Source organism: Telmatherina bonti (genome assembly GCF_933228915.1).
Source record: "Telmatherina bonti genome assembly, chromosome: 16".
Classification (NCBI taxonomy): domain Eukaryota; kingdom Metazoa; phylum Chordata; class Actinopteri; order Atheriniformes; family Telmatherinidae; genus Telmatherina; species Telmatherina bonti.
The window spans coordinates 7,258,558-7,285,679 of record NC_136614.1 but is presented as its reverse complement, the minus strand read 5'-3'; the positions used below and the strand labels follow the sequence as shown (position 1 = coordinate 7,285,679).

General features: G+C 43.8%; 1 protein-coding gene across 1 annotated transcript; it reads left to right on the top strand.

Annotated features, from left to right (window-relative positions):
• Positions 1-548: 548 nt before the first annotated feature.
• slc35d3 (solute carrier family 35 member D3) lies at positions 549-16,888 on the top strand (the record flags this gene model as incomplete). Its single annotated transcript, XM_079255813.1, has 4 exons — positions 549-773; positions 1,320-1,530; positions 14,590-14,747; positions 16,022-16,888. The coding sequence occupies 4 exons, from the start codon at positions 549-551 to the stop codon at positions 16,769-16,771; spliced, it is 1,344 nt and encodes a 447-aa protein (XP_079111939.1). The 3' UTR covers positions 16,772-16,888.
• Positions 16,889-27,122: the final 10,234 nt, after the last annotated feature.

Sequence of the window (27,122 nt, the reverse complement as noted above, 5' to 3'; positions counted from 1 at the left end):
TGGTCTGGGTCTCAGGCTGCTTCTGGTGGGTCTGGTCTGGGTCTCAGGCTGCTTCTGGTGGGTCTGGTCTAAAAGAAACTGTCTGGAGGAGAAACAACATTTACTTCATTCATGCAGGAGTCTGTGGTCAGCGTGGCCCCCATCCATGTGAGGGACACCCCCCCTCCTCCTCCCCCCGCGCGCAGAGCCCTCCCCTCTGTAGGACGCGCAGCCAAAAGGCGCTGCGGCAAAGTGGCGTCTGCGTCCGGAGAGCTCCTGTCTGCAGGAGAGCTGCTGCTCCTCGTGTCGCTGTGCCCGGGACTCCTGCTGCTGCTGCTGCTGCTGCTGCTGCTCCTCCTGCTCCTCCTCTGCACCGTCGCCAGGAGGAAAGTCTCCCGCTGCAGCCGGACTGGGGGAAACTCCGCGCCAGGAGACTTTGGGAAGTTTCTCCTCCTTTCCTCCCGCAGAGGAGGTGCTGCTGTGAGCTCCTGTCGGTCCAGCAGCAGCGCGTGACCCCAGACCAGCTCGCGCATCTCCAGCCTGCTTCCTGCGCCCCCCCCCCCTCCAGCATGGAGGTGTTTCGGAGCCGCCTGCTGGGGATCTCCGTGGCCGTGGCGCACGGCGTGTTCTCCGGTTCTCTGAACATCCTGCTGAAGTTCCTCATCAGTAATTATCACTTCAGCTTCCTGACCCTCATCCAGTTCCTCACCAGCATCACGGCGGCGCTCGCGCTGGAGGCGCTGCGGCGGCTGGGGAAGGTGCACATCCCCCCCTTCAGCATGCAGCTCTCCAAGGTAAGCAGGACGAGGGGGGGTTAAAGTTGCCTCTGCGCGTGCAGCTTCACTTGTTTCCACGTTGATTCAGACATTTAGCATCATTTAAGTTCATCAGGAAACTTTTAAACTCCTTCCCTTCCTCCGGTGGGTCCCTGGCAGCCTGCTGGGTGTCTCTCTGGACGGTTCTGCAGCTGAAGCATCAAACCTGCAGGAAGTTGGTTCAGCTTTTCTGTCCAAATGTTGCAGAATAAAGAGCTTTCTGATTGGTCCGTTCTGCGCGTGCACGTTCCGCGTGTTTCCAGCAACAATCATGAAATCAGAAGATTTCATGAAAAAGTTTTTCTTCCTGATCAGACACACACACACACACACACACACACACACACACCTGGGTTGGACTACACTCCTGTAAAACTGAACCTGCAGGTTTTGGTCTGATCCGGAACCACCTGAGACCCGGTTTAAACCCAACCATCCTGACCTGGTTTACACAGAAATGTGTGTGTGAGGAGAACAAGGCGCGTTTGTAAACTGCGTGTGTGTGTGTGTGTGTGCGTGTCGCAGGAGTTTGCCACGGTGTGTATCCTCTCCACGCTGCAGTCCACCCTCACCCTGTGGTCCCTGCGGGGTCTCAGCCTCCCCATGTACGTGGTCTTCAAACGCTGCCTGCCGCTCTTCACGCTCAGCATCGGCGTGTGCGTGCTCCGGAACGGCGTGCCGTCCGTGGGCGTGGTGGTCGCGGTGTTCATCACCACCGGCGGCGCCGTGCTGGCAGGTAAGCAGGCTGCTCTGTAGATGAAACATAAAACGTTTTTCAGTTTATTTCCAGGAAACTTCTGATAAAAAAAAAAAAACCCCAACATTTATAGATTTAAAACATTTAAACTCTTTAAATGTCAGGATGATGATTTCATGTCTGTCCTGATTTCAGATTAAAACTAAATGTCACAATAAAATCTGCATTTCTGAAAAAACACTTTCAGCAGGTTCATGACGTTTGTCACGCAAGATGAATGTCGACCAATCAGAAACGTCCAGAGGTTAAAAGTGAAGCCAGGACTTGCAGTTCCTCCTTCATCCACTAGGGGCTCCAGACCACAACAAATCCCCACAGACTCCCATGTTGAACAGACCAACTTCACAGCAGGAATAAACATGTTTACAGCAGAGATAAACATGTTTACAGCAGAAATAAACACGTTTACAGCAGGAATACACATGTTTACAGCAGAAATAAACATGTTTACAGCAGAAAGAATCATGTTTACAGCAGGAATAAACATGTTTACAGCAGAAATAAACATGTTTATATTCGAAATAAACATGTTTACAGCAGGAATAAACATGTTTACAGCAGAAATAAACATGTTTATATTCGAAATAAACATGTTTACAGCAGAAATAAACAAGTTTACAGCAGGAATACACATGTTTACAGCAGAAATAAACATGTTTACAGCAGAAAGAATCATGTTTACAGCAGGAATAAACATGTTTACAGCAGAAATAAACATGTTTATATTCGAAATAAACATGTTTACAGCAGGAATAAACATGTTTACAGCAGAAAGAATCATGTTTACATCAGGAATAATCATGTTTACATCAGGAATAACATGTTTACAGCAGAAAAAACATGTTTACAGCAGGAATAAACACGTTTACAGCAGAAATAAACATGTTTACAGCAGGAATAAACATGTTTACAGCTGAAATAAACATGTTTACAGCAGGAATAAACATGTTTACAGCAGAAATAAACATGTTTACAGCAGAAATAAACACGTTTACAGCAGGAATAAACACGTTTACAGCAGAAATAAACACGTTTACAGAAGGAATAAAAATGTTTACAGCAGGAATAAACATGTTTACAGCTGAAATAAACATGTTTACAGCAGGAATAAACATGTTTACACCAGAAATAAACACATTTACAGCAGGAATAAACATGTTTACAGCAGAAATAAACATGTTTATATTCGAAATAAACATGTTTACAGCAGGAATAAACATGTTTACAGCAGAAAGAATCATGTTTACATCAGGAATAATCATGTTTACATCAGGAATAACATGTTTACAGCAGAAAAAACATGTTTACAGCAGGAATAAACACGTTTACAGCAGAAATAAACATGTTTACAGCAGGAATAAACATGTTTACAGCTGAAATAAACATGTTTACAGCAGGAATAAACATGTTTACAGCAGAAATAAACATGTTTACAGCAGAAATAAACACGTTTACAGCAGGAATAAACACGTTTACAGCAGAAATAAACACGTTTACAGAAGGAATAAAAATGTTTACAGCAGGAATAAACATGTTTACAGCTGAAATAAACATGTTTACAGCAGGAATAAACATGTTTACACCAGAAATAAACACATTTACAGCAGGAATAAACATGTTTACAGCAGAAATAAACACGTTTACAGCAGAAATAAACATGTTTACAGAAGGAATAAATACGTTTACAGCAGGAATAAACATGTTTACAGCAGAAATAAACACGTTTACAGCAGAAATAAACACATTTACAGCAGGAATAAACATGTTTACAGCAGGAATAAACACGTTAACAGCAGAAATAAACACATTTACAGAAGGAATAAAAATGTTTACAGCAGGAATAAACATGTTTACAGCAGAAATAAACACGTTTACAGCAGAAATAAACACGTTTACAGCAGAAATAAACATGTTTACAGAAGGAATAAATACGTTTACAGCAGGAATAAACATGTTTACAGCAGAAATAAACACGTTTACAGCAGAAATAAACACGTTTACAGCAGGAATAAACACGTTTACAGCAGAAATAAACACGTTTACAGAAGGAATAAAAATGTTTACAGCAGGAATAAACGTTTACAGCAGAAATAAACATGTTTACAGCAGGAATAAACATGTTTACAGCAGAAATAAACACATTTACAGCAGAAAAAACATGTTTACAGCAGGAATAAACATGTTTACAGCAGAAATAAACACGTTTACAGCAGAAATAAACATGTTTACAGAAGGAATAAATACGTTTACAGCAGGAATAAACATGTTTACAGCAGAAATAAACACGTTTACAGCAGGAATAAACACGTTTACAGCAGAAATAAACACGTTTACAGCAGGAATAAACATGTTTACAGCAGAAATAAACATGTTTACAGCAGGAATAAACACGTTTACAGCAGAAATAAACATGTTTATATTCGAAATAAACATGTTTACAGCAGGAATAAACATGTTTACAGCAGAAAGAATCATGTTTACATCAGGAATAATCATGTTTACATCAGGAATAACATGTTTACAGCAGAAAAAACATGTTTACAGCAGGAATAAACATGTTTACAGCTGAAATAAACATGTTTACAGCAGGAATAAACATGTTTACAGCAGAAATAAACATGTTTACAGCAAAAAAAACATGTTTACAGCAGGAATAAACACGTTTACAGCAGAAATAAACACGTTTACAGAAGGAATAAAAATGTTTACAGCAGGAATAAACATGTTTACAGCTGAAATAAACATGTTTACAGCAGGAATAAACATGTTTACAGCAGAAATAAACACATTTACAGCAGAAAAAACATGTTTACAGCAGGAATAAACACGTTTACAGCAAAAATAAACATGTTTACAGCAGGAATAAACATGTTTACAGCTGAAATAAACATGTTTACAGCAGGAATAAACATGTTTACACCAGAAATAAACACATTTACAGCAGGAATAAACATGTTTACAGCAGGAATAAACACGTTTACAGCAGAAATAAACACGTTTACAGAAGGAATAAAAATGTTTACAGCAGAAATAAACACGTTTACAGAAGGAATAAACATGTTTACAGAAGGAATAAATACGTTTACAGCAGGAATAAACATGTTTACAGCAGAAATAAACACATTTAAAGCAGAAAAAACATGTTTACAGCAGGAATAAACACGTTTACAGCAGAAATAAACATGTTTACTGAAGGAATAAATACGTTTACAGCAGGAATAATTATGTTTACAGCAGGAATAAACACGTTTACAGCAGAAATAAACACGTTTACAGAAGGAATAAAAATGTTTACAGCAGGAATAAACATGTTTACAGAAGGAATAAATACGTTTACAGCAGGAATAAACATGTTTACAGCAGGAATGAACACGTTAACAGCAGAAATAAACACATTTACAGAAGGAATAAAAATGTTTACAGCAGGAATAAACATGTTTACAGCAGAAATAAACACGTTTACAGAAGGAATAAATACGTTTACAGAAGGAATAAACATGTTTACAGCAGAAATAAACACGTTTACAGCAGAAATAAACACGTTTACAGCAGGAATAAACATGTTTACAGCAGGAATAAACACGTTAACAGCAGAAATAAACACATTTACAGAAGGAATAAAAATGTTTACAGCAGGAATAAATACGTTTACAGAAGAAATAAACACGTTTACAGCAGAAATAAACATGTTTACAGAAGGAATAAATACGTTTACAGCAGGAATAAACATGTTTACAGCAGAAATAAACACGTTTACAGCAGAAATAAACACGTTTACAGCAGGAATAAACACGTTTACAGCAGAAATAAACACGTTTACAGAAGGAATAAAAATGTTTACAGCAGGAATAAACGTTTACAGCAGAAATAAACATGTTTACAGCAGGAATAAACATGTTTACAGCAGAAATAAACACATTTACAGAAGAAAGAACATGTTTACAGCAGGAATAAACATGTTTACAGCAGAAATAAACACGTTTACAGCAGAAATAAACATGTTTACAGAAGGAATAAATACGTTTACAGCAGGAATTAACATGTTTACAGCAGAAATAAACACGTTTACAGCAGAAATAAACACGTTTACAGCAGGAATAAACACGTTTACAGCAGAAATAAACACGTTTACAGCAGGAATAAACATGTTTACAGCAGAAATAAACATGTTTACAGCAGGAATAAACACGTTTACAGCAGAAATAAACATGTTTACAGAAGGAATAAATACGTTTACAGCAGGAATGAACATGTTTACAGCAGAAATAAACACGTTTACAGCAGAAATAAACACGTTTACAGCAGGAATAAACACGTTTACAGCAGAAATAAACACGTTTACAGAAGGAATAAAAATGTTTACAGCAGGAATAAACGTTTACAGCAGAAATAAACATGTTTACAGCAGGAATAAACATGTTTACAGCAGAAATAAACACATTTACAGCAGAAAAAACATGTTTACAGCAGGAATAAACATGTTTACAGCAGAAATAAACACGTTTACAGCAGAAATAAACATGTTTACAGAAGGAATAAATACGTTTACAGCAGGAATAAACATGTTTACAGCAGAAATAAACACGTTTACAGCAGAAATAAACACGTTTACAGCAGGAATAAACACGTTTACAGCAGAAATAAACACGTTTACAGCAGAAATAAACACGTTTACAGCAGGAATAAACACGTTTACAGCAGAAATAAACACGTTTACAGAAGAAACAAAAATGTTTACAACAGGAATAAACATGTTTACAGCAGAAATAAACATGTTTACAGCAGAAATAAACATGTTTACAGCAGGAATAAACACGTTTACAGCAGAAATAAACATGTTTACAGAAGGAATAAATACGTTTACAGCAGGAATAATTATGTTTACAGCAGGAATAAACACGTTTACAGCAGAAATAAACACGTTTACAGAAGGAATAAAAATGTTTACAGCAGGAATAAACATGTTTACAGAAGGAATAAATACGTTTACAGCAGGAATAAACATGTTTACAGCAGAAATAAACATGTTTACAGCAGGAATAAACACGTTTACAGCAGAAATAAACACGTTTACAGACGGAATAAAAATGTTTACAGCAGGAATAAACATGTTTACAGCAGAAATAAACATGTTTACAGCAGGAATAAACATGTTTACAGCAGAAATAAACACATTTACAGCAGAAAAAACATGTTTACAGCAGGAATGAACACGTTTACAGCAGAAATAAACATGTTTACAGAAGGAATAAATACGTTTACAGCAGGAATAATTATGTTTACAGCAGGAATAAACACGTTTACAGCAGAAATAAACACGTTTACAGAAGGAATAAAAATGTTTACAGCAGAAATAAACATGTTTACAGCAGAAATAAACACATTTACAGCAGAAAAACATGTTTACAGCAGGAATAAACACGTTTACAGCAGAAATAAACATGTTTACAGAAGGAATAAAAATGTTTACAGCAGGAATAAACATGTTTACAGCAGAAATAAACATGTTTACAGCAGAAATAAACACATTTACAGCAGAAAAAACACGTTTACAACAGGAATAAACACGTTTACAGCAGAAATAAACACGTTTACAGAAGGAATAAAAAATGTTTACAGCAGGAATAAAAATGTTTACAGCAGAAATAAACACGTTTACAGAAGGAATAAACATGTTTACAGAAGGAATAAATACGTTTACAGCAGGAATAAACATGTTTACAGCAGAAATAAACACATTTAAAGCAGAAAAAACATGTTTACAGCAGGAATAAACACGTTTACAGCAGAAATAAACATGTTTACTGAAGGAATAAATACGTTTACAGCAGGAATAATTATGTTTACAGCAGGAATAAACACGTTTACAGCAGAAATAAACACGTTTACAGAAGGAATAAAAATGTTTACAGCAGGAATAAACATGTTTACAGAAGGAATAAATACGTTTACAGCAGGAATAAACATGTTTACAGCAGGAATGAACACGTTAACAGCAGAAATAAACACATTTACAGAAGGAATAAAAATGTTTACAGCAGGAATAAACATGTTTACAGCAGAAATAAACACGTTTACAGCAGAAATAAACATGTTTACAGAAGGAATAAATACGTTTACAGAAGGAATAAACATGTTTACAGCAGAAATAAACACGTTTACAGCAGAAATAAACACGTTTACAGCAGGAATAAACATGTTTACAGCAGGAATAAACACGTTAACAGCAGAAATAAACACATTTACAGAAGGAATAAAAATGTTTACAGCAGGAATAAATACGTTTACAGAAGAAATAAACACGTTTACAGCAGAAATAAACATGTTTACAGAAGGAATAAATACGTTTACAGCAGGAATAAACATGTTTACAGCAGAAATAAACACGTTTACAGCAGAAATAAACACGTTTACAGCAGGAATAAACACGTTTACAGCAGAAATAAACACGTTTACAGAAGGAATAAAAATGTTTACAGCAGGAATAAACGTTTACAGCAGAAATAAACATGTTTACAGCAGGAATAAACATGTTTACAGCAGAAATAAACACATTTACAGAAGAAAGAACATGTTTACAGCAGGAATAAACATGTTTACAGCAGAAATAAACACGTTTACAGCAGAAATAAACATGTTTACAGAAGGAATAAATACGTTTACAGCAGGAATTAACATGTTTACAGCAGAAATAAACACGTTTACAGCAGAAATAAACACGTTTACAGCAGGAATAAACACGTTTACAGCAGAAATAAACACGTTTACAGCAGGAATAAACATGTTTACAGCAGAAATAAACATGTTTACAGCAGGAATAAACACGTTTACAGCAGAAATAAACATGTTTACAGAAGGAATAAATACGTTTACAGCAGGAATGAACATGTTTACAGCAGAAATAAACACGTTTACAGCAGAAATAAACACGTTTACAGCAGGAATAAACACGTTTACAGCAGAAATAAACACGTTTACAGAAGGAATAAAAATGTTTACAGCAGGAATAAACGTTTACAGCAGAAATAAACATGTTTACAGCAGGAATAAACATGTTTACAGCAGAAATAAACACATTTACAGCAGAAAAAACATGTTTACAGCAGGAATAAACATGTTTACAGCAGAAATAAACACGTTTACAGCAGAAATAAACATGTTTACAGAAGGAATAAATACGTTTACAGCAGGAATAAACATGTTTACAGCAGAAATAAACACGTTTACAGCAGAAATAAACACGTTTACAGCAGGAATAAACACGTTTACAGCAGAAATAAACACGTTTACAGCAGAAATAAACACGTTTACAGCAGGAATAAACACGTTTACAGCAGAAATAAACACGTTTACAGAAGAAACAAAAATGTTTACAACAGGAATAAACATGTTTACAGCAGAAATAAACATGTTTACAGCAGAAATAAACATGTTTACAGCAGGAATAAACACGTTTACAGCAGAAATAAACATGTTTACAGAAGGAATAAATACGTTTACAGCAGGAATAATTATGTTTACAGCAGGAATAAACACGTTTACAGCAGAAATAAACACGTTTACAGAAGGAATAAAAATGTTTACAGCAGGAATAAACATGTTTACAGAAGGAATAAATACGTTTACAGCAGGAATAAACATGTTTACAGCAGAAATAAACATGTTTACAGCAGGAATAAACACGTTTACAGCAGAAATAAACACGTTTACAGACGGAATAAAAATGTTTACAGCAGGAATAAACATGTTTACAGCAGAAATAAACATGTTTACAGCAGGAATAAACATGTTTACAGCAGAAATAAACACATTTACAGCAGAAAAAACATGTTTACAGCAGGAATGAACACGTTTACAGCAGAAATAAACATGTTTACAGAAGGAATAAATACGTTTACAGCAGGAATAATTATGTTTACAGCAGGAATAAACACGTTTACAGCAGAAATAAACACGTTTACAGAAGGAATAAAAATGTTTACAGCAGAAATAAACATGTTTACAGCAGAAATAAACACATTTACAGCAGAAAAACATGTTTACAGCAGGAATAAACACGTTTACAGCAGAAATAAACATGTTTACAGAAGGAATAAAAATGTTTACAGCAGGAATAAACATGTTTACAGCAGAAATAAACATGTTTACAGCAGAAATAAACACATTTACAGCAGAAAAAACACGTTTACAACAGGAATAAACACGTTTACAGCAGAAATAAACACGTTTACAGAAGGAATAAAAAATGTTTACAGCAGGAACAAACGTTTACAGCAGAAATAAACATGTTTACAGCAGGAATAAACATGTTTACAGCAGAAATAAACACATTTACAGCAGAAAAAACATGTTTACAGCAGAAATAAACACGTTTACAGAAGGAATAAAAAATGTTTACAGCAGGAACAAACGTTTACAGCAGAAATAAACATGTTTACAGCAGGAATAAACATGTTTACAGCAGAAATAAACACATTTACAGCAGAAAAAACATGTTTACAGCAGAAATAAACACGTTTACAGCAGGAATAAACACGTTTACAGCAGAAATAAACACGTTTACAGAAGGAATAAAAATGTTTACAGCAGGAATAAACATGTTTACAGCAGAAATAAACATGTTTACAGCAGGAATAAACATGTTTACAGCAGAAATAAACACATTTACAGCAGAAAAAACATGTTTACAGCAGAAATAAACATGTTTACAGCAGGAATAAACATGTTTACAGCAGAAATAAACACATTTACAGCAGAAAAAACATGTTTACAGCAGGAATAAACACGTTTACAGCAGAAATAAACATGTTTACAGAAGGAATAAAAATGTTTACAGCAGGAATAAACATGTTTACAGCAGAAATAAACACATTTAAAGCAGAAAAAACATGTTTACAGCAGGAATAAACACGTTTACAGCAGAAATAAACACGTTTACAGAAGGAATAAAAATGTTTACAGCAGGAATAAACATGTTTACAGCAGGAATAAATATGTTTACTGCAGAAATAAACACATTTACAGCAGAAAAAACATGTTTACAGCAGAAATAAACATGTTTACAGCAGGAATAAACATGTTTACAGCAGAAATAAACACATTTACAGCAGAAATAAACATGTTTACAGAAGGAATAAATACGTTTACAGCAGAAATAAACACGTTTACAGCAGAAATAAACACGTTTACAGCAGAAATAAACACGTTTACAGCAGGAATAAACACGTTTACAGCAGAAATAAACACGTTTACAGAAGAAACAAAAATGTTTACAACAGGAATAAACATGTTTACAGCAGAAATAAACATGTTTACAGCAGAAATAAACATGTTTACAGCAGGAATAAACACGTTTACAGCAGAAATAAACATGTTTACAGAAGGAATAAATACGTTTACAGCAGGAATAATTATGTTTACAGCAGGAATAAACACGTTTACAGCAGAAATAAACACGTTTACAGAAGGAATAAAAATGTTTACAGCAGGAATAAACATGTTTACAGCAGAAATAAACATGTTTACAGCAGAAATAAACACATTTAAAGCAGAAAAAACATGTTTACAGCAGGAATAAACACGTTTACAGCAGAAATAAACATGTTTACAGAAGGAATAAATACGTTTACAGCAGGAATAATTATGTTTACAGCAGGAATAAACACGTTTACAGCAGAAATAAACACGTTTACAGAAGGAATAAAAATGTTTACAGCAGGAATAAACATGTTTACAGAAGGAATAAATACGTTTACAGCAGGAATAAACATGTTTACAGCAGGAATAAACACGTTAACAGCAGAAATAAACACATTTACAGAAGGAATAAAAATGTTTACAGCAGGAATAAACATGTTTACAGCAGAAATAAACACGTTTACAGCAGAAATAAACATGTTTACAGAAGGAATAAATACGTTTACAGCAGGAATAAACATGTTTACAGCAGGAATAAACACGTTTACAGCAGAAATAAACACGTTTACAGCAGGAATAAACACGTTTACAGCAGAAATAAACATGTTTACAGAAGGAATAAAAATATTTACAGCAGGAATAAACACGTTTACAGCAGAAATAAACATGTTTACAGAAGGAATAAATACGTTTACAGCAGGAATAATTATGTTTACAGCAGGAATAAACACGTTTACAGCAGAAATAAACACGTTTACAGAAGGAATAAAAATGTTTACAGCAGGAATAAACATGTTTACAGAAGGAATAAATACGTTTACAGCAGGAATAAACATGTTTACAGCAGAAATAAACATGTTTACAGCAGGAATAAACATGTTTATAGCAGAAATAAACACATTTACAGCAGAAATAAACACGTTTACAGAAGGAATAAAAATGTTTACAGCCGGAATAAACATGTTTACAGCAGAAATAAACACGTTTACAGCAGAAATAAAAATGTTTACAGAAGGAATAAATACGTTTACAGCAGGAATAAACATGTTTACAGCAGAAATAAACACGTTTACAGCAGAAATAAACACGTTTACAGCAGGAATAAACACGTTTACAGCAGAAATAAACACGTTTACAGAAGGAATAAAAATGTTTACAGCAGGAATAAACATGTTTACAGCAGAAATAAACATGTTTACAGCAGGAATAAACATTGTTACAGCAGAAATAAACACATTTACAGCAGAAAAAACATGTTTACAGCAGGAATAACCACGTTTACAGCAGAAATAAACATGTTTACAGAAGGAATAAATACGTTTACAGCAGGAATAATTATGTTTACAGCAGGAATAAACACGTTTACAGCAGAAATAAACACGTTTACAGAAGGAATAAAAATGTTTACAGCAGGAATAAACATGTTTACAGAAGGAATAAATACGTTTACAGCAGAAATAAACACGTTTACAGCAGAAATAAACACGTTTACAGCAGGAATAAACACGTTTACAGCAGAAATAAACACGTTTACAGAAGAAATAAAAATGTTTACAGCAGGAATAAACATGTTTACAGCAGAAATAAACATGTTTACAGCAGGAATAAACATGTTTACAGCAGGAATAAACATGTCTACAGCAGAAATAAACATGTTTACAGCAGAAATAAACATGTTTACAGCAGAAATAAACATGTTTACAGCAGGAATAAACACGTTTACAGCAGGAATAAACATGTTTACAGCAGGAATAAACACGTTTACAGCAGGAATAAACATGTTCAAAAATCCATTTTAGGTTTAATAGGTCAGGTTTACCTTCATGACAACTGTGGGGGGAGTGATTTTTTTTTTAACTCGCCCGTTTAAAAGTAATTTAATCTTGAAGTTCGGCATATTTAGGGGTGTGTCCTTTTGACTGACAGGTACCCGATCTCCTGCTTCAAGTCAGAAGAACGTAGAACAACCGCTGTTTTTAGCCTTAACAACGTGACTTAGCTTTAGCCCGCTTACCTCCGTTAGCTGGTTAGCTCCTGTTATCTCCGGGGTTAGCTCGGTTAGCTCTTAGCTACAGAAAGCTCGGAGTTCGCTCGATGTCAATCATCCACCATGACGCTCACAGCCCCCCTCTCAGCTCCACCTCTTTGCCCATATTTGTATTTTCCGGGTGAGACGACGCGCATGCCCCTGCCAAGATGGCGATGGTAGGAACCGCCCACCGAGCTTCAATTCAGCTCTTCAGAAACCTGGAAAGCTGAAACATTGTTTTTATACATCATTGGACGTTACGGGGGGGGGGGGGCTGGGATAGGCTCCAGCTTCCCCGCAACCCTGAATTGGAATAAGCCGTTCGGAAAATGAATGAATGAATGTTTTCATCGTTTTGTCCCGGATTTCACAAGAGGGTCGTACGTTTTTCAGCAGCAGAAGAAGAAATGTCCACAGCGATTAGAGATTGATTATTTTTTATCAAATCCTGAAAACTGATCACATGGTGAGGATTAGCTGCTGATTTCCTCCAACACAGATGTTTTTTCCTGCATTTAAAGCAGATTAATCACGACTTTTCTTCTTACAGGCTCTTTAATCACCCCTCCCAGCTGCAGGTCTGCTTTCAACATTAATGTTAATGATCCCAGAATCATAAACAAAAGAATAAATCTCCAGAGAATTAATTTCCTGGATCAATCTCTGCTGATGCAGCAGTCTTACTGAGTCAGAACGGGCAAAAACGCTCTGGGAAATGCGCCTGAATCGCACAGATTCATCATTCTGGGGGGAATCTCGCTGCTAATCGCCCGTCCTCTTGTGAAAACTGTAACGTGCACGTTTTACAGGCATCTTTTAATGACTGATGAAGCCAGATCACTTCATTTTGTTAACAGCTTCACATCAAATGGAGCTGATTAGAGCGGAGCCGGGATGAAATCCGAGCATCAGTTCAGTTTGAGCTCCGTTATGAAGATAGACGCCGAGAAAGAAGCAGAAATGAAGAATGTTTTTACCAGACGGTAAAATGGAGGAGAAAATAAAGGAGTGTTCGTGGTTCTGGATGGATTTCATCATCAGGAGGAAACTGGCGTCCAGTCCGTTCAGACCGGATTGAAGTCGCTGAGCTTCGCGGATCATAGTGAAATTCCCAGCATGGAGGTGGAAACGCTACATGTGTTGGCTTAAAAAACCCCCTCAGATGGTGAAAACCCAACAAAGAATGGTCTGAACACACACCGTCCACCTTCTGGCCCCGGTCTGGACCCCCGTTCCCCTTCAGATCCTGCTGCTGTCGATTCAGTTGTTCCTCCTTTTAGCCAGCACTTTGGCACGTTTTACACCGGATGCCTTCCTGACGCAACCCTCTGCATTTATCCGGACCCGGATCCGGAACCGGCCCTCTGGGAACAGGAATGTAAGGGAGCAGGACTCGAACCGCCAACCACCTGCCGCCTCAACACTTCCACTCCTCGCTGCTTTTCTGGCTCAAACATTCATCACGTCAGAGCAGAACCACTTGGTTTCCATTTTAACAAAGAATTCCCTAAAAACAAAAAAGTTTTAAAAAAGAAATCCTTTTCAACCTGAAACAGTTTTTCTCACAGAGTTCGCCATGTTTTTCCCTCCAGGTGCCGGCGATCTGACCGGCGATCCCTTCGGCTACGTCACCGGCGTGCTAGCAGTGATCATCCATGCTTCCTACCTGGTTCTGATCCAGAAAACCAGCTTGGACAGCGAGTATGGACCACTCACTGCTCAGTATGCCATCACCATCATGGCATCTCCGGTAAGGAATGTTTTGTAAATGAAAAGTTGCCATCTGATGCATCGTGTCTGAGTTAGCTCGAGGCTAATCCCCCGGCGGGGTACGGCACACGGACGGATGCAGCATGGCGCCGCATTTTCTTCTTCATTTGGGGGATTTTCAACAAAAGTTTTGAGATTTAAAACTATTTTTAGATTTTTAAAGTGTAGAATTAAATGAAGAACTTGCTGAAATAGCTAAACGTACTGAGTTAAAATATAATGGAAAAAAAAACAGCAAAATTTTAGTTCAATTCAATTCAGTTCAATTTGGTACTTGATGGTACCGGAACTGGAAGGACTTCTACAGCTTGTTTTAAAATAATTCTAGCGTTCTGTTGGATCAACTGGCCTCCAACAGGTTTACACTATGAGATACGTGGAAGACATGGAGTCATGCGTTATTATTGGATTCATACATGGAAAATGGTTTATTGATAGTTTTTGTCGTTTTCACAACATTTTTCTGAAAAGTTCATCCATTCATTATCCTAATCGCTTAATCCGATGAAGGGTCGCGGGGAAGCTGGAGCCTATCCCAGCTGTCTGTGGATGAACGGCAGGGTACACCCTGGACAGCTCGCCAGTCCATCACACATATATACACATGTATCACAGGGCCATACAGAGACAAACAACCACTCACTCCTAGGGGCACTCACGGGGAGAACATGCAAACTCCACACAGAAAGGCCACTGTCCAAACCTTGCCCCAGCTGAGAATTGAACCACCGACCTTTTTACTGAGGCCACAGTACGAACCACTATGCCAGCCTTTCTGGAAAGTTATTTCATGAAAATATCTGACTTTAGGTTTCAAAGGAAAATAATTTTCTTCTCGCTTAAAGTCAGAGAAAATTGATTGATTGATCAACTACACCTTGCATGGAATGAGTTGGCTTCCAGGTGAGCTGAGCGGTGTGTGTGCATGTGTGTATAAAACTGTATCATCAGCATACAGTTGTATCTGCACTGCATTTACGTGGAAGATTGTAGCTATAAAAGCTCGAACGGGAAAGAACTGAAAAGGGATCCTTGTTGCACACCCACTGCATGTCCCATGTGTTTGGGTTCATGTTCGTGTTTGTTTGTGTGTTTGTGTTGGACAGTTAAGTTGAAATAAAAAATAAAGTAATAAATAGATAAAGTTTACTTCATGGTTCGCCGTATTTAAGTCTTTATTTAATTCCTCAGGCAAATCAAGCCGCGTTCCGCTTCTTCTATGGTGTTAATCCTTCTTCTTCTGCGGTCTTCCAGGTGCTGCTGATCTGCTCCGTCATGTCCATGGATGCCTTCAACATGTGGTCGTATGACGGCTGGAAGCAGCCTGAGATCACTGGCATCTTCATCCTCTGCATCTTCATCGGCTGCGCCATGAACTTCACCACACTGCACTGCACCTACATCAACTCTGCCGTCACCACCAGCTTCGTCGGCGTGGTGAAGAGCATTGCCACCATCACCGTTGGCATGCTGGCGTTCAAAGATGTGGCGCCGACACGGCTCTTCATCGGCGGCGTGGTGGTCAACACCGTCGGCTCCATCACCTACTGCGTGGTCAAATACTTCGAGACCAAGAAGAAGAGCTCGTATGAGGATCTGGAGAAGGCTGGAGGGGACGCGCCTCAGCCCGGCGAACCCTACAGAGAAAAACCACCTGTGGACGACAATGGAGGCCCCCCTGGTTCAGATCCAGGACCACCAGGGACTGGAGGCGAGGCCGGCGAGGCCGAGGCTGGCGAGGCGGTGGCAGCGACAGACCAGTTGGCGAACGGAGAGTTGCAGACGGAGACTGGACCAGCTGAAGGAGAAGAAGGAGGCCTGAAAGTTGGAGTGATGTCAGAAAAGGAGGTGTTGGAGATGCAGAGGGAGCACATCCACAAGGAGAGCATCGGAGACGGTCAGTCAGCGGGCGACAGCTTCGTCAGGGTCTGGAGGTCCATCAGGCATCTGCAGTTCACAAAGAAAGAAAACTTGATCGACAACATGGAGCTGGAGAGTCCGTAAGCCTGAGCCGGACTGGAGAGGAAACAAGAAGTACCTTCCGGGATGAAGAACCGATGTCCGGACCGGATGTCCACCTGGAACCTCTTTTATCAGCATCGGCAGCGCTTCACTCATGCTTGTTGGTCTTGTTGGCTGCCGTTGCGACACCTCAGAGCTAGAAGCTCGGTTTCATCACTCAGAACTATCGAAGCGCCTCTCGGCAGGAGGCAGATCGACATTTTCTTTATCCAGAGACAGAAAAGAGGTTCCTGGTGGAGGAAACGTGGATGAAGCTTCTCATCCCTCCGGCATGCATCAGGGACGTTGCAGGCCACAGTGTAGCATGATGCAGTCTCAGTCCCTGCTGACGACCGAGGCCGTGGCGAGATCCAGTCAGAGAAGAACCGCTCACCAACGGAAGTTACAGCTGCTGAACGTCGGAGTGGGACTGACTTTGTGTCGTAGGTGTAAAAACCAGCTGGAATGTTCCTCTCGCTTTTCCTTTTCTTTCCCTCACGGCGAGCGTTTTCTTGGTGAAGTGAAACGACGTGGTCGGTCGTTTCTAACGCAGCTATCTGAATGTAACGTAGCGCCAATGTGCTGCTTGTCCTTTTACACGCCTGCTTTACCACAAGCTCAGAGGGAAAGATCTCTACTGTACATTACACATAATATATAAACATACACACGCTACCAGTCAAAAGTTTGGACACACTTTTCCATTAAATCCAATGGGAAAGTGTGTCCAGACTACTGTATGTTCTTTGATTGGGATGCCAAACTGTTTCAGGTTTCTGCCTCTCAGGTTCTTTGTTTTTTTTCAATTTTTCGTGCTTGTGATGGTTTCAGCGTGAGCTCCTGGTCAATGTGATCTTCAGCATTTTCACCCATTAAAGGGCCTAAAGCTTTTTGTGAAATTGTTGGAATCCGTTTTGACAGTAAAATGTGTGAATTAGTCGTTTCAGTTTTCTCCTAAAGGGACTTTGTACTGCTGATGTGCCATCTTGTCTTGCATTGGTATAATTAACAGGTATGTGAGGAAAAACGAGTCGTATTATCTGAAGAATTCTTTATTTTTCTACCAAACTGGTTTCCATGACGTACATAGCAGGTATGCCTTCCCATGTTTGGCCCAAAAACAACAAACTTCAGAGTTTTAATGCTTTCAATTGTGTTGCATTACAGAAGCATGTTGCAATCGCTCAGGTTTTCTGACTTTATTAGATTATTTTACATGAACAGGGTATGATTCATGTCCAGCTGGATGAGTGGGAAGTATCTGCAGGACCAAAGGTTTCTGCTTTAGAACCACAGAAATACAACTTTCATTCGTCACAATGTACAAATGATAAAGAGTTAGTGTGAGAGAGAGTTTGTGTCCAAAAGGATCTCAACCCGTCTTGTACTTTTACCCAAACCGTTTATATCAAAAGCTCAAAATCACGCAAGAGACATTAAAAATGTGTAAATGACATCAGTAATGTGGAATGAGGGTCCAGAAACTGCAGTTTTTGGTTCTGCAGAAACCCAACCAGCATTTCTTCCTGCAGAGTCGCAGGTTGTTAAAAGACAGAGTCTGATGCAGCTAAAGGATCCTCCTGTCGGCTGCTGAAGGATTCATGTTGCTTATATTCTGATTTTACCTCCTGCAGGTGTGAATATCATCACAGAAGTTAGAAAAATGTTGGTAATTTTGGAAAACATTGACTTGGATGCATCCGTTTCTATAATGTAACTTCAAACAGCTGAAAAACAACGTTGTGAGAAAGACTTTGTCCTCCAGATACATGATCTTCGGTCTGGTTGTAAAAGCTTGTTTCTACCAAGTCGCTGCAGGTTCGTCATAGAAAACAAACTTTGTTGTGTTCTGGCATGGAAAGGCAGCTGGAGATGTAAGACATGAATTATTTCCCTGCTGAGACACTGAGTCTTTAAGCAGAGCTGGAACAATGGCCGCCTCAGAAATGGGCTGACCAGACCCTGAAAGCAGCTGAGTTTCAGCAGAAGGCTGTGATCTGACTGATGAGGCTCCATGCCCACCTCCAGGCGACTCACCGACACTTTCTAATAAAATCAATCAAAATCAGCCTCTCTGGGGGACGTGTGTGGGCCGGAGAGCCGAGCACACGTCTGAAAGGATTATTCACATCAGTCCGTTGGATTCAGGCCCGGTTTACATGTGGGCTGAACCGTCATGGACAGACACTTTAAATTAGGACTCGCTGCTAATGACTGCAAAGTTACAGTTTCTGAGGTTCATTTGAGATAATTTAGCAGTTAAAACATCAAATCATGCCTCTTTGCCAGGCAAGGGTTGTTTGTGTTTGCCTAAAGATCGCTGTAACACCCTGAGCAGGGGCAGAGCTCTCCAGACCTCTCGCTCACAACAACTGTGTATTGTCAATAAACTGGACGGAGCATGGTTGATGTCTGGATTTATTTCTCACCAGATAAATCAGCAGGTGGGCAGAGATCCTGCCGTGATCAACCCAAACCGTTGAATGTGGCCCTCATCACTCTTAAGGCCTATTTGAGGTTTGAAGATGAATCTGTTTGGATTCAGGTCACCAGACCCTCAGTCCGGTCCCGGCAGAAACACGTGAGATCCCACTTCTGACACCAAGCTGTCATGGAATTTATCTTAGGAGAAACAAATCCAGACACATGCTCTCTCGTTACGATCTCTCCCATCACGCTTTATCGTTGCGCCGTCTCGCATCTCGCTATTTCATTGCTTTCTCTCATATTGCTCTCTTATCACGCTCTCTCGGGCTCTCTCGTTTCCCGCTCTCTCGTATCGCGCTCTCTCATATCGCGCTCTCTCGTATCGCGCTCTCTCGTATCGCCCTCTCTCGTATCGCGCTCTCTCGTATCGCGCTCTCTCGTATCCCGCTCACCTGGTATCCCGCTCTCTCGTATCGCGCTCTCTCGTATCCCGCTCACCTGGTATCCCGCTCTCTCGTATCGCGCTCTCTCGTATCGCGCTCTCTCGTATCGCGCTCTCTCGTATCCCGCTCTCCCATCACGCTTTATCGTTGCGCCGTCTCGTATCTCGTTCTTTCATCGCTTTCTCTCATATTGCTCTCTTATCGCGCTCTCTCGCGCTCTCTTGTATCGCGCTCTCTCGTATCCCGCTCTCTCGTATCGCGCTCTCGTATCGCGCTCTCTCGTATCGCGCTCTCTCGTATCGCGCTCTCTCGTATCGCGCTCTCGTATCGCGCTCTCTCGTATCGCGCTCTCTCGTATCGCGCTCTCTCGTATCCCGCTCTCTCGTATCGCGCTCTCTTGTATCGCGCTCTCTCGTGTCCCGCTCTCTCGTATCGCGCTCTCTCGTATCGCGCTCTCTCGTATCCCGCTCTCTCGTATCGCGCTCTCTCGTATCCCGCTCTCTCGTATCGCGCTCTCTCGTATCGCGCTCTCTCGTATCCCGCTCTCCCATCACGCTTTATCGTTGCGCCGTCTCGTATCTCGTTCTTTCATCGCTTTCTTTCATATTGCTCTCTTATCACGCTCTCTCGCGCTCTCTCGTATCGCGCTCTCTCGTATCGCGCTCTCTCGTATCGCGCTCTCTCGTATCCCGCTCTCTCGTATCGCGCTCTCTCGTATCCCGCTCTCCCATCACGCTTTATCGTTGCACCGTCTCGTATCTCGTTCTTTCATCGCTTTCTCTCATATTGCTCTCTTATCACGCTCTCTCGCGCTCTCTCGTTTCCCGCTCTCTCGTATCGCGCTCTCTCATATCGCGCTCTCTCGTATCGCGCTCTCTCGTATCGCCCTCTCTCGTATCGCGCTCTCTCGTATCGCGCTCTCTCGTATCGCGCTCTCTCGTATCCCGCTCTCTCGTATCGCGCTCTCTCGTATCCCGCTCTCTCGTATCGCGCTCTCTCGTATCCCGCTCTCTCGAATCCCGCTCTCTCGTATCGCGCTCTCTCGTATCCCGCTCTCTCGTATCCCGCTCTCCCATCACGCTTTATCGTTGCGCCGTCTCGTATCTCGTTCTTTCATCGCTTTCTCTCATATTGCTCTCTTATCACGCTCTCTCGCGCTCTCTCGTATCGCGCTCTCTCGTATCGCGCTCTCTCGTATCCCGCTCTCTCGTATCCCGCTCTCTCGTATCGCGCTCTCTCGTATCGCGCTCTCTCGTATCCCGCTCTCCCATCACGCTTTATCGTTGCGCCGTCTTGTATCTCATTCTTTCATCGCTTTCTCTCATATTGCTCTCTTATCACGCTCTCTCGCGCTCTCTCGTATCGCGCTCTCTCGTATCGCGCTCTCTCGTATCCCGTTCTCTCGTATCCCGCTCTCTCGTATCGCGCACTCTCGTATCGCGCTCTCTCGTATCGCGCTCTCCCGTATCGCGCTCTCTCGTATCCCGCTCTCCCATCACGCTTTATCGTTGCGCCGTCTCGTATCACGTTCTTTCATCGCTTTCTCTCATATTGCTCTCTTATCACGCTCTCTCGCGCTCTCTCGTATCGCGCTCTCTCGTATCCCGCTCTCTCGTATCGCGCTCTCTCGTATCCCGCTCTCTCGTGTCGCGCTCTCTCGTGTCGCGCTCTCTCGTGTCGCGCTCTCTCGTGTCGCGCTCTCTCGTGTCGCGCTCTCTCGTATCGCGCTCTCTCGTATCCCGCTCTCTCGTATCGCGCTCTCTTGTATCGCGCTCTCTCGTATCCCGCTCTCTCGTATCGCGCTCTCTCGTATCGCGCTCTCTCGTATCCCGCTCTCTCGTATCCCGCTCTCTCGTATCGCGCTCTCTCGTATCGCGCTCTCTCGTATCCCGCTCTCTCGTATCCCGCTCTCTCGTATCGCGCTCTCTCGTATCGCGCTCTCTCGTATCCCGCTCTCCCATCACGCTTTATCGTTGCGCCGTTTCGTATCTCGTTCTTTCATCGCTTTCTCTCATATTGCTCTCTTATCACGCTCTCTCGCGCTCTCTCGTATCCCGCTCTCTCGTATCGCGCTCTCTCGTATCGCGCTCTCTCGTATCGCGCTCTCTCGTTTCACGCTCTCTCGTATCCCGCTCTCCCATCACGCTTTATCGTTGCGCCGTCTCGTATCTCGTTCTTTCATCGCTTTCTCTCATATTGCTCTCTTATCACGCTCTCTCGCGCTCTCTCGTATCGCGCTCTCTCGTATCGCGCTCTCTCGTATCCCGCTCTCTCGTATCGCGCTCTCTCGTATCGCGCTCTCTCGTATCGCGCTCTCTCGTATCGCGCTCTCTCGTATCCCGCTCTCTCGTATCGCGCTCTCTCGTATCCCGCTCTCCCATCACGCTTTATCGTTGCGCCGTCTCGTATCTCGTTCTTTCATCGCTTTCTCTCATATTGCTCTCTTATCACGCTCTCTCGCGCTCTCTCGTATCGCGCTCTCTCGTATCGCGCTCTCTCGTATCGCGCTCTCCCATCACGCTTTATCGTTGCGCCGTCTCGTATCTCGTTCTTTCATCGCTTTCTCTCATATTGCTCTCTTATCACGCTCTCTCGCGCTCTCTCGTATCCCGCTCTCTCGTATCGCGCTCTCTCGTGTCGCGCTCTCTCGTGTCGCGCTCTCTCGTGTCGCGCTCTCTCGTATCGCGCTCTCTCGTATCCCGCTCTCTCGTATCGCGCTCTCTTGTATCGCGCTCTCTCGTATCCCGCTCTCTCGTATCGCGCTCTCTCGTATCGCGCTCTCTCGTATCGCGCTCTCTCGTATCCCGCTCTCTCGTATCCCGCTCTCTCGTATCGCGCTCTCTCGTATCGCGCTCTCTCGTATCCCGCTCTCCCATCACGCTTTATCGTTGCGCCGTCTCGTATCTCGTTCTTTCATCGCTTTCTCTCATATTGCTCTCTTATCACGCTCTCTCGCGCTCTCTCGTATCCCGCTCTCTCGTATCGCGCTCTCTCGTATCGCGCTCTCTCGTATCGCGCTCTCTCGTATCGCGCTCTCTCGTTTCACGCTCTCTCGTATCCCGCTCTCCCATCACGCTTTATCGTTGCGCCGTCTCGTATCTCGTTCTTTCATCGCTTTCTCTCATATTGCTCTCTTATCACGCTCTCTCGCGCTCTCTCGTATCGCGCTCTCTCGTATCGCGCTCTCTCGTATCGCGCTCTCTCGTATCGCGCTCTCTCGTATCCCGCTCTCCCGTATCGCGCTCTCTCGTATCGCGCTCTCTCGTATCGCGCTCTCTCGTATCGCGCTCTCTCGTATCGCGCTCTCTCGTATCCCGCTCTCCCATCACGCTTTGTCGTTGCGCCGTCTCGTATCTCGTTCTTTCATCGCTTTCTCTCATATTGCTCTCTTATCACGCTCTCTCGCGCTCTCTCGTATCGCGCTCTCTCGTATCGCGCTCTCTCGTATCCCGCTCTCTCGTATCGCGCTCTCTCGTATCGCGCTCTCTCGTATCGCGCTCTCTCGTATCCCGCTCTCCCATCACGCTTTATCGTTGCGCCGTCTCGTATCTCGTTCTTTCATCGCTTTCTCTCATATTGCTCTCTTATCACGCTCTCTCGCGCTCTCTCGTTTCCCGCTCTCTCGTATCGCGCTCTCTCGTATCGCGCTCTCTCGTATCGCCCTCTCTCGTATCGCGCTCTCTCGTATCGCGCTCTCTCGTATCCCGCTCTCTCGTATCCCGCTCTCTCGTATCGCGCTCTCTCGTATCGCGCTCTCTCGTATCGCGCTCTCTCGTATCGCACTCTCTCGTATCGCGCTCTCTCGTTTCACGCTCTCTCGTATCCCGCTCTCCCATCACGCTTTATCGTTGCGCCGTCTCGTATCTCGTTCTTTCATCGCTTTCTCTCATATTGCTCTCTTATCACGCTCTCTCGCGCTCTCTCGTATCGCGCTCTCTCGTATCGCGCTCTCTCGTATCGCGCTCTCTCGTATCCCGCTCTCTCGAATCCCGCTCTCTCGTATCGCGCTCTCTCGTATCGCGCTCTCTCGTATCCTGCTCTCCCATCACGCTTTATCGTTGCGCCGTCTCGTATCTCGTTCTTTCATCGCTTTCTCTCATATTGCTCTCTTATCACGCTCTCTCGCGCACTCTCGTATCGCGCCGTCTCGTATCTCGTTCTTTCATCGCTTTCTCTCATATTGCTCTCTTATCGCGCTCTCTCGGGCTCTCTCGTATCCCGCTCTCTCGTATCCCGCTGTCTCGTATCGCGCTCTCTCGTATCGCGCTCTCTCGTGTCGCGCTCTCTCGTATCGCGCTCTCTCGTATCCCGCTCTCTCGTATCCCGCTCTCTCGTATCGCGCTCTCTCGTATCGCGCTCTCTCGTATCCCGCTCTCTCGTATCCCGCTCTCTCGTATCGCGCTCTCTCGTATCGCGCTCTCTCGTATCCCGCTCTCCCATCACGCTTTATCGTTGCGCCGTCTCGTATCTCGTTCTTTCATCGCTTTCTCTCATATTGCTCTCTTATCACACGCTCTCGCGCTCTCTCGTATCGCGCTCTCTCGTATCGCGCTCTCTCGTATCCCGCTCTCTCGTATCCCGCTCTCTCGTATCGCGCTCTCTCGTATCGCGCTCTCTCGTATCGCGCTCTCTCGTATCCCGCTCTCTCGTATCGCGCTCTCTCGTGTCGCGCTCTCTCGTGTCGCGCTCTCTCGTGTCGCGCTCTCTCGTGTCGCGCTCTCTCGTATCCCGCTCTCTCGTATCCCGCTCTCTCGTATCGCGCTCTCTCGTATCCCGCTCTCTCGTATCCCGCTCTCTCGTATCGCGCTCTCTCGTATCGCGCTCTCTCGTATCCCGCTCTCTCGTATCCCGCTCTCTCGTATCCCGCTCTCTCGTATCCCGCTCTCTCGTATCGCGCTCTCTCGTATCCCGCTCTCCCATCACGCTTTATCGTTGCGCCGTCTCGTATCACGTTCTTTCATCGCTTTCTCTCATATTGCTCTCTTATCACGCTCTCTCGCGCTCTCTCGTATCGCGCTCTCTCGTATCCCGCTCTCTCGTATCGCGCTCTCTCGTATCGCGCTCTCTCGTATCCCGCTCTCTCGTATCCCGCTCTCTCGTATCGCGCTCTCTTGTATCCCGCTCTCTCGTATCGCGCTCTCTCGTATCCCGCTCTCTCGTATCCCGCTCTCTCGTATCGCGCTCTCTCGTATCCCGCTCTCTCGTATCGCGCTCTCTCGTATCGCGCTCTCTCGTATCCCGCTCTCCCATCACGCTTTATCGTTGCGCCGTCTCGTATCTCGTTCTTTCATCGCTTTCTCTCATATTGCTCTCTTATCGCGCTCTCTCGTATCCCGCTCTCCCATCACGCTTTATCGTTGCGCCGTCTCGTTTCTCGTTCTTTCATCGCTTTCTCTCATATTGCTCTCTTATCAGGCTCTCTCGCGCTCTCTCGTATCGCGCTCTCTCGTATCGTGCTCTCTCGTATCGCGCTCTCTCGTATCCCGCTCTCCCATCACGCTTTATCGTTGCGCCGTCTCGTATCACGTTCTTTCATCGCTTTCTCTCATATTGCTCTCTTATCACGCTCTCTCGCGCTCTCTCGTATCGCGCTCTCTCGTATCCCGCTCTCTCGTATCGCGCTCTCTCGTATCGCGCTCTCTCGTATCGCGCTCTCTCGTATCCCGCTCTCTTGTATCGCGCTCTCTCGTATCGCGCTCTCTCGTATCCCGCTCTCCCATCACGCTTTATCGTTGCGCCGTCTCGTATCTCGTTCTTTCATCGCTTTCTCTCATATTGCTCTCTTATCACGCTCTCTCGCGCTCTCTCGTTTCCCGCTCTCTCGTATCGCGCTCTCTCGTATCGCGCTCTCTCGTATCGCCCTCTCTCGTATCGCGCTCTCTCGTATCGCGCTCTCTCGTATCGCGCTCTCTCGTATCGCGCTCTCTCGTATCCCGCTCTCTTGTATCGCGCTCTCTCGTATCGCGCTCTCTCGTATCCCGCTCTCCCATCACGCTTTATCGTTGCGCCGTCTCGTATCTCGTTCTTTCATCGCTTTCTCTCATATTGCTCTCTTATCACGCTCTCTCGCGCTCTCTCGTATCGCGCTCTCTCGTATCGCGCTCTCTCGTATCCCGCTCTCTCGTATCCCGCTCTCTCGTATCGCGCTCTCTCGTATCGCGCTCTCTCGTATCCCGCTCTCTCGTATCGCGCTCTCTCGTATCCCGCTCTCTCGTATCGCGCTCTCTCGTATCGCGCTCTCTCGTATCCCGCTCTCCCATCACGCTTTATCGTTGCACCGTCTCGTATCTCGTTCTTTCATCGCTTTCTCTCATATTGCTCTCTTATCACGCTCTCTCGCGCTCTCTCGTATCGCGCTCTCTCGTATCCCGCTCTCTCGTATCCCGCTCTCTCGTATCGCGCTCTCTCGTATCCCGCTCTCTCGTATCCCGCTCTCTCGTATCGCGCTCTCTCGTATCCCGCTCTCTTGTATCCCGCTCTCTCGTATCGCGCTCTCTCGTATCCCGCTCTCCCATCACGCTTTATCGTTGCGCCGTCTCGTATCTCGTTCTTTCATCGCTTTCTCTCATATTGCTCTCTTATCACGCTCTCTCGTATCGCGCTCTCTCGTATCGCGCTCTCTCGTATCGCGCTCTCTCGTATCGCGCTCTCTCGTATCGCGCTCTCTCGTATCCCGCTCTCCCGTATCGCGCTCTCTCGTATCGCGCTCTCCCATCACGCTTTATCGTTGCGCCGTCTCGTATCACGTTCTTTCATCGCTTTCTCTCATATTGCTCTCTTATCACGCTCTCTCGCGCTCTCTCGTATCGCGCTCTCTCGTATCGCGCTCTCTCGTATCGCGCTCTCTCGTATCGCGCTCTCTCGTATCCCGCTCTCTCGTATCCCGCTCTCTCGTATCGCGCTCTCTCGTATCGCGCTCTCTCGTATCCCGCTCTCTCGTATCCCGCTCTCTCGTATCGCGCTCTCTCGTATCCCGCTCTCTCGTATCGCGCTCTCTCGTATCGCGCTCTCTCGTATCGGGCTCTCTCGTATCCCGCTCTCTCGTATCGCGCTCTCTCGTATCCCGCTGTCTCGTATCGCACTCTCTCGTATCGCACTCTCTCGTATCGCGCTCTCTCGTATCACGCTCTCTCGTATCCCGCTCTCCCATCACGCTTTATCGTTGCGCCGTGTCGTATCTCGTTCTTTCATCGCTTTCTCTCATATTGCTCTCTTATCGCGCTCTCTCGCGCTCTCTCGTATCGCGCTCTCTCGTATCCCGCTCTCTCGTATCCCACTCTCTCGTATCGCGCTCTCTCGTATCGCGCTCTCTCGTATCGCGCTCTCTCGTATCCCGCTCTCTCGTATCCCGCTCTCTCGTATCCCGCTCTCTCGTATCCCGCTCTCTCGTATCGCGCTCTCTCGTATCCCGCTCTCTCGTATCGCGCTCTCTCGTATCCCGCTCTCTCGTATCGCGCTCTCTCGTATCGCGCTCTCTCGTATCG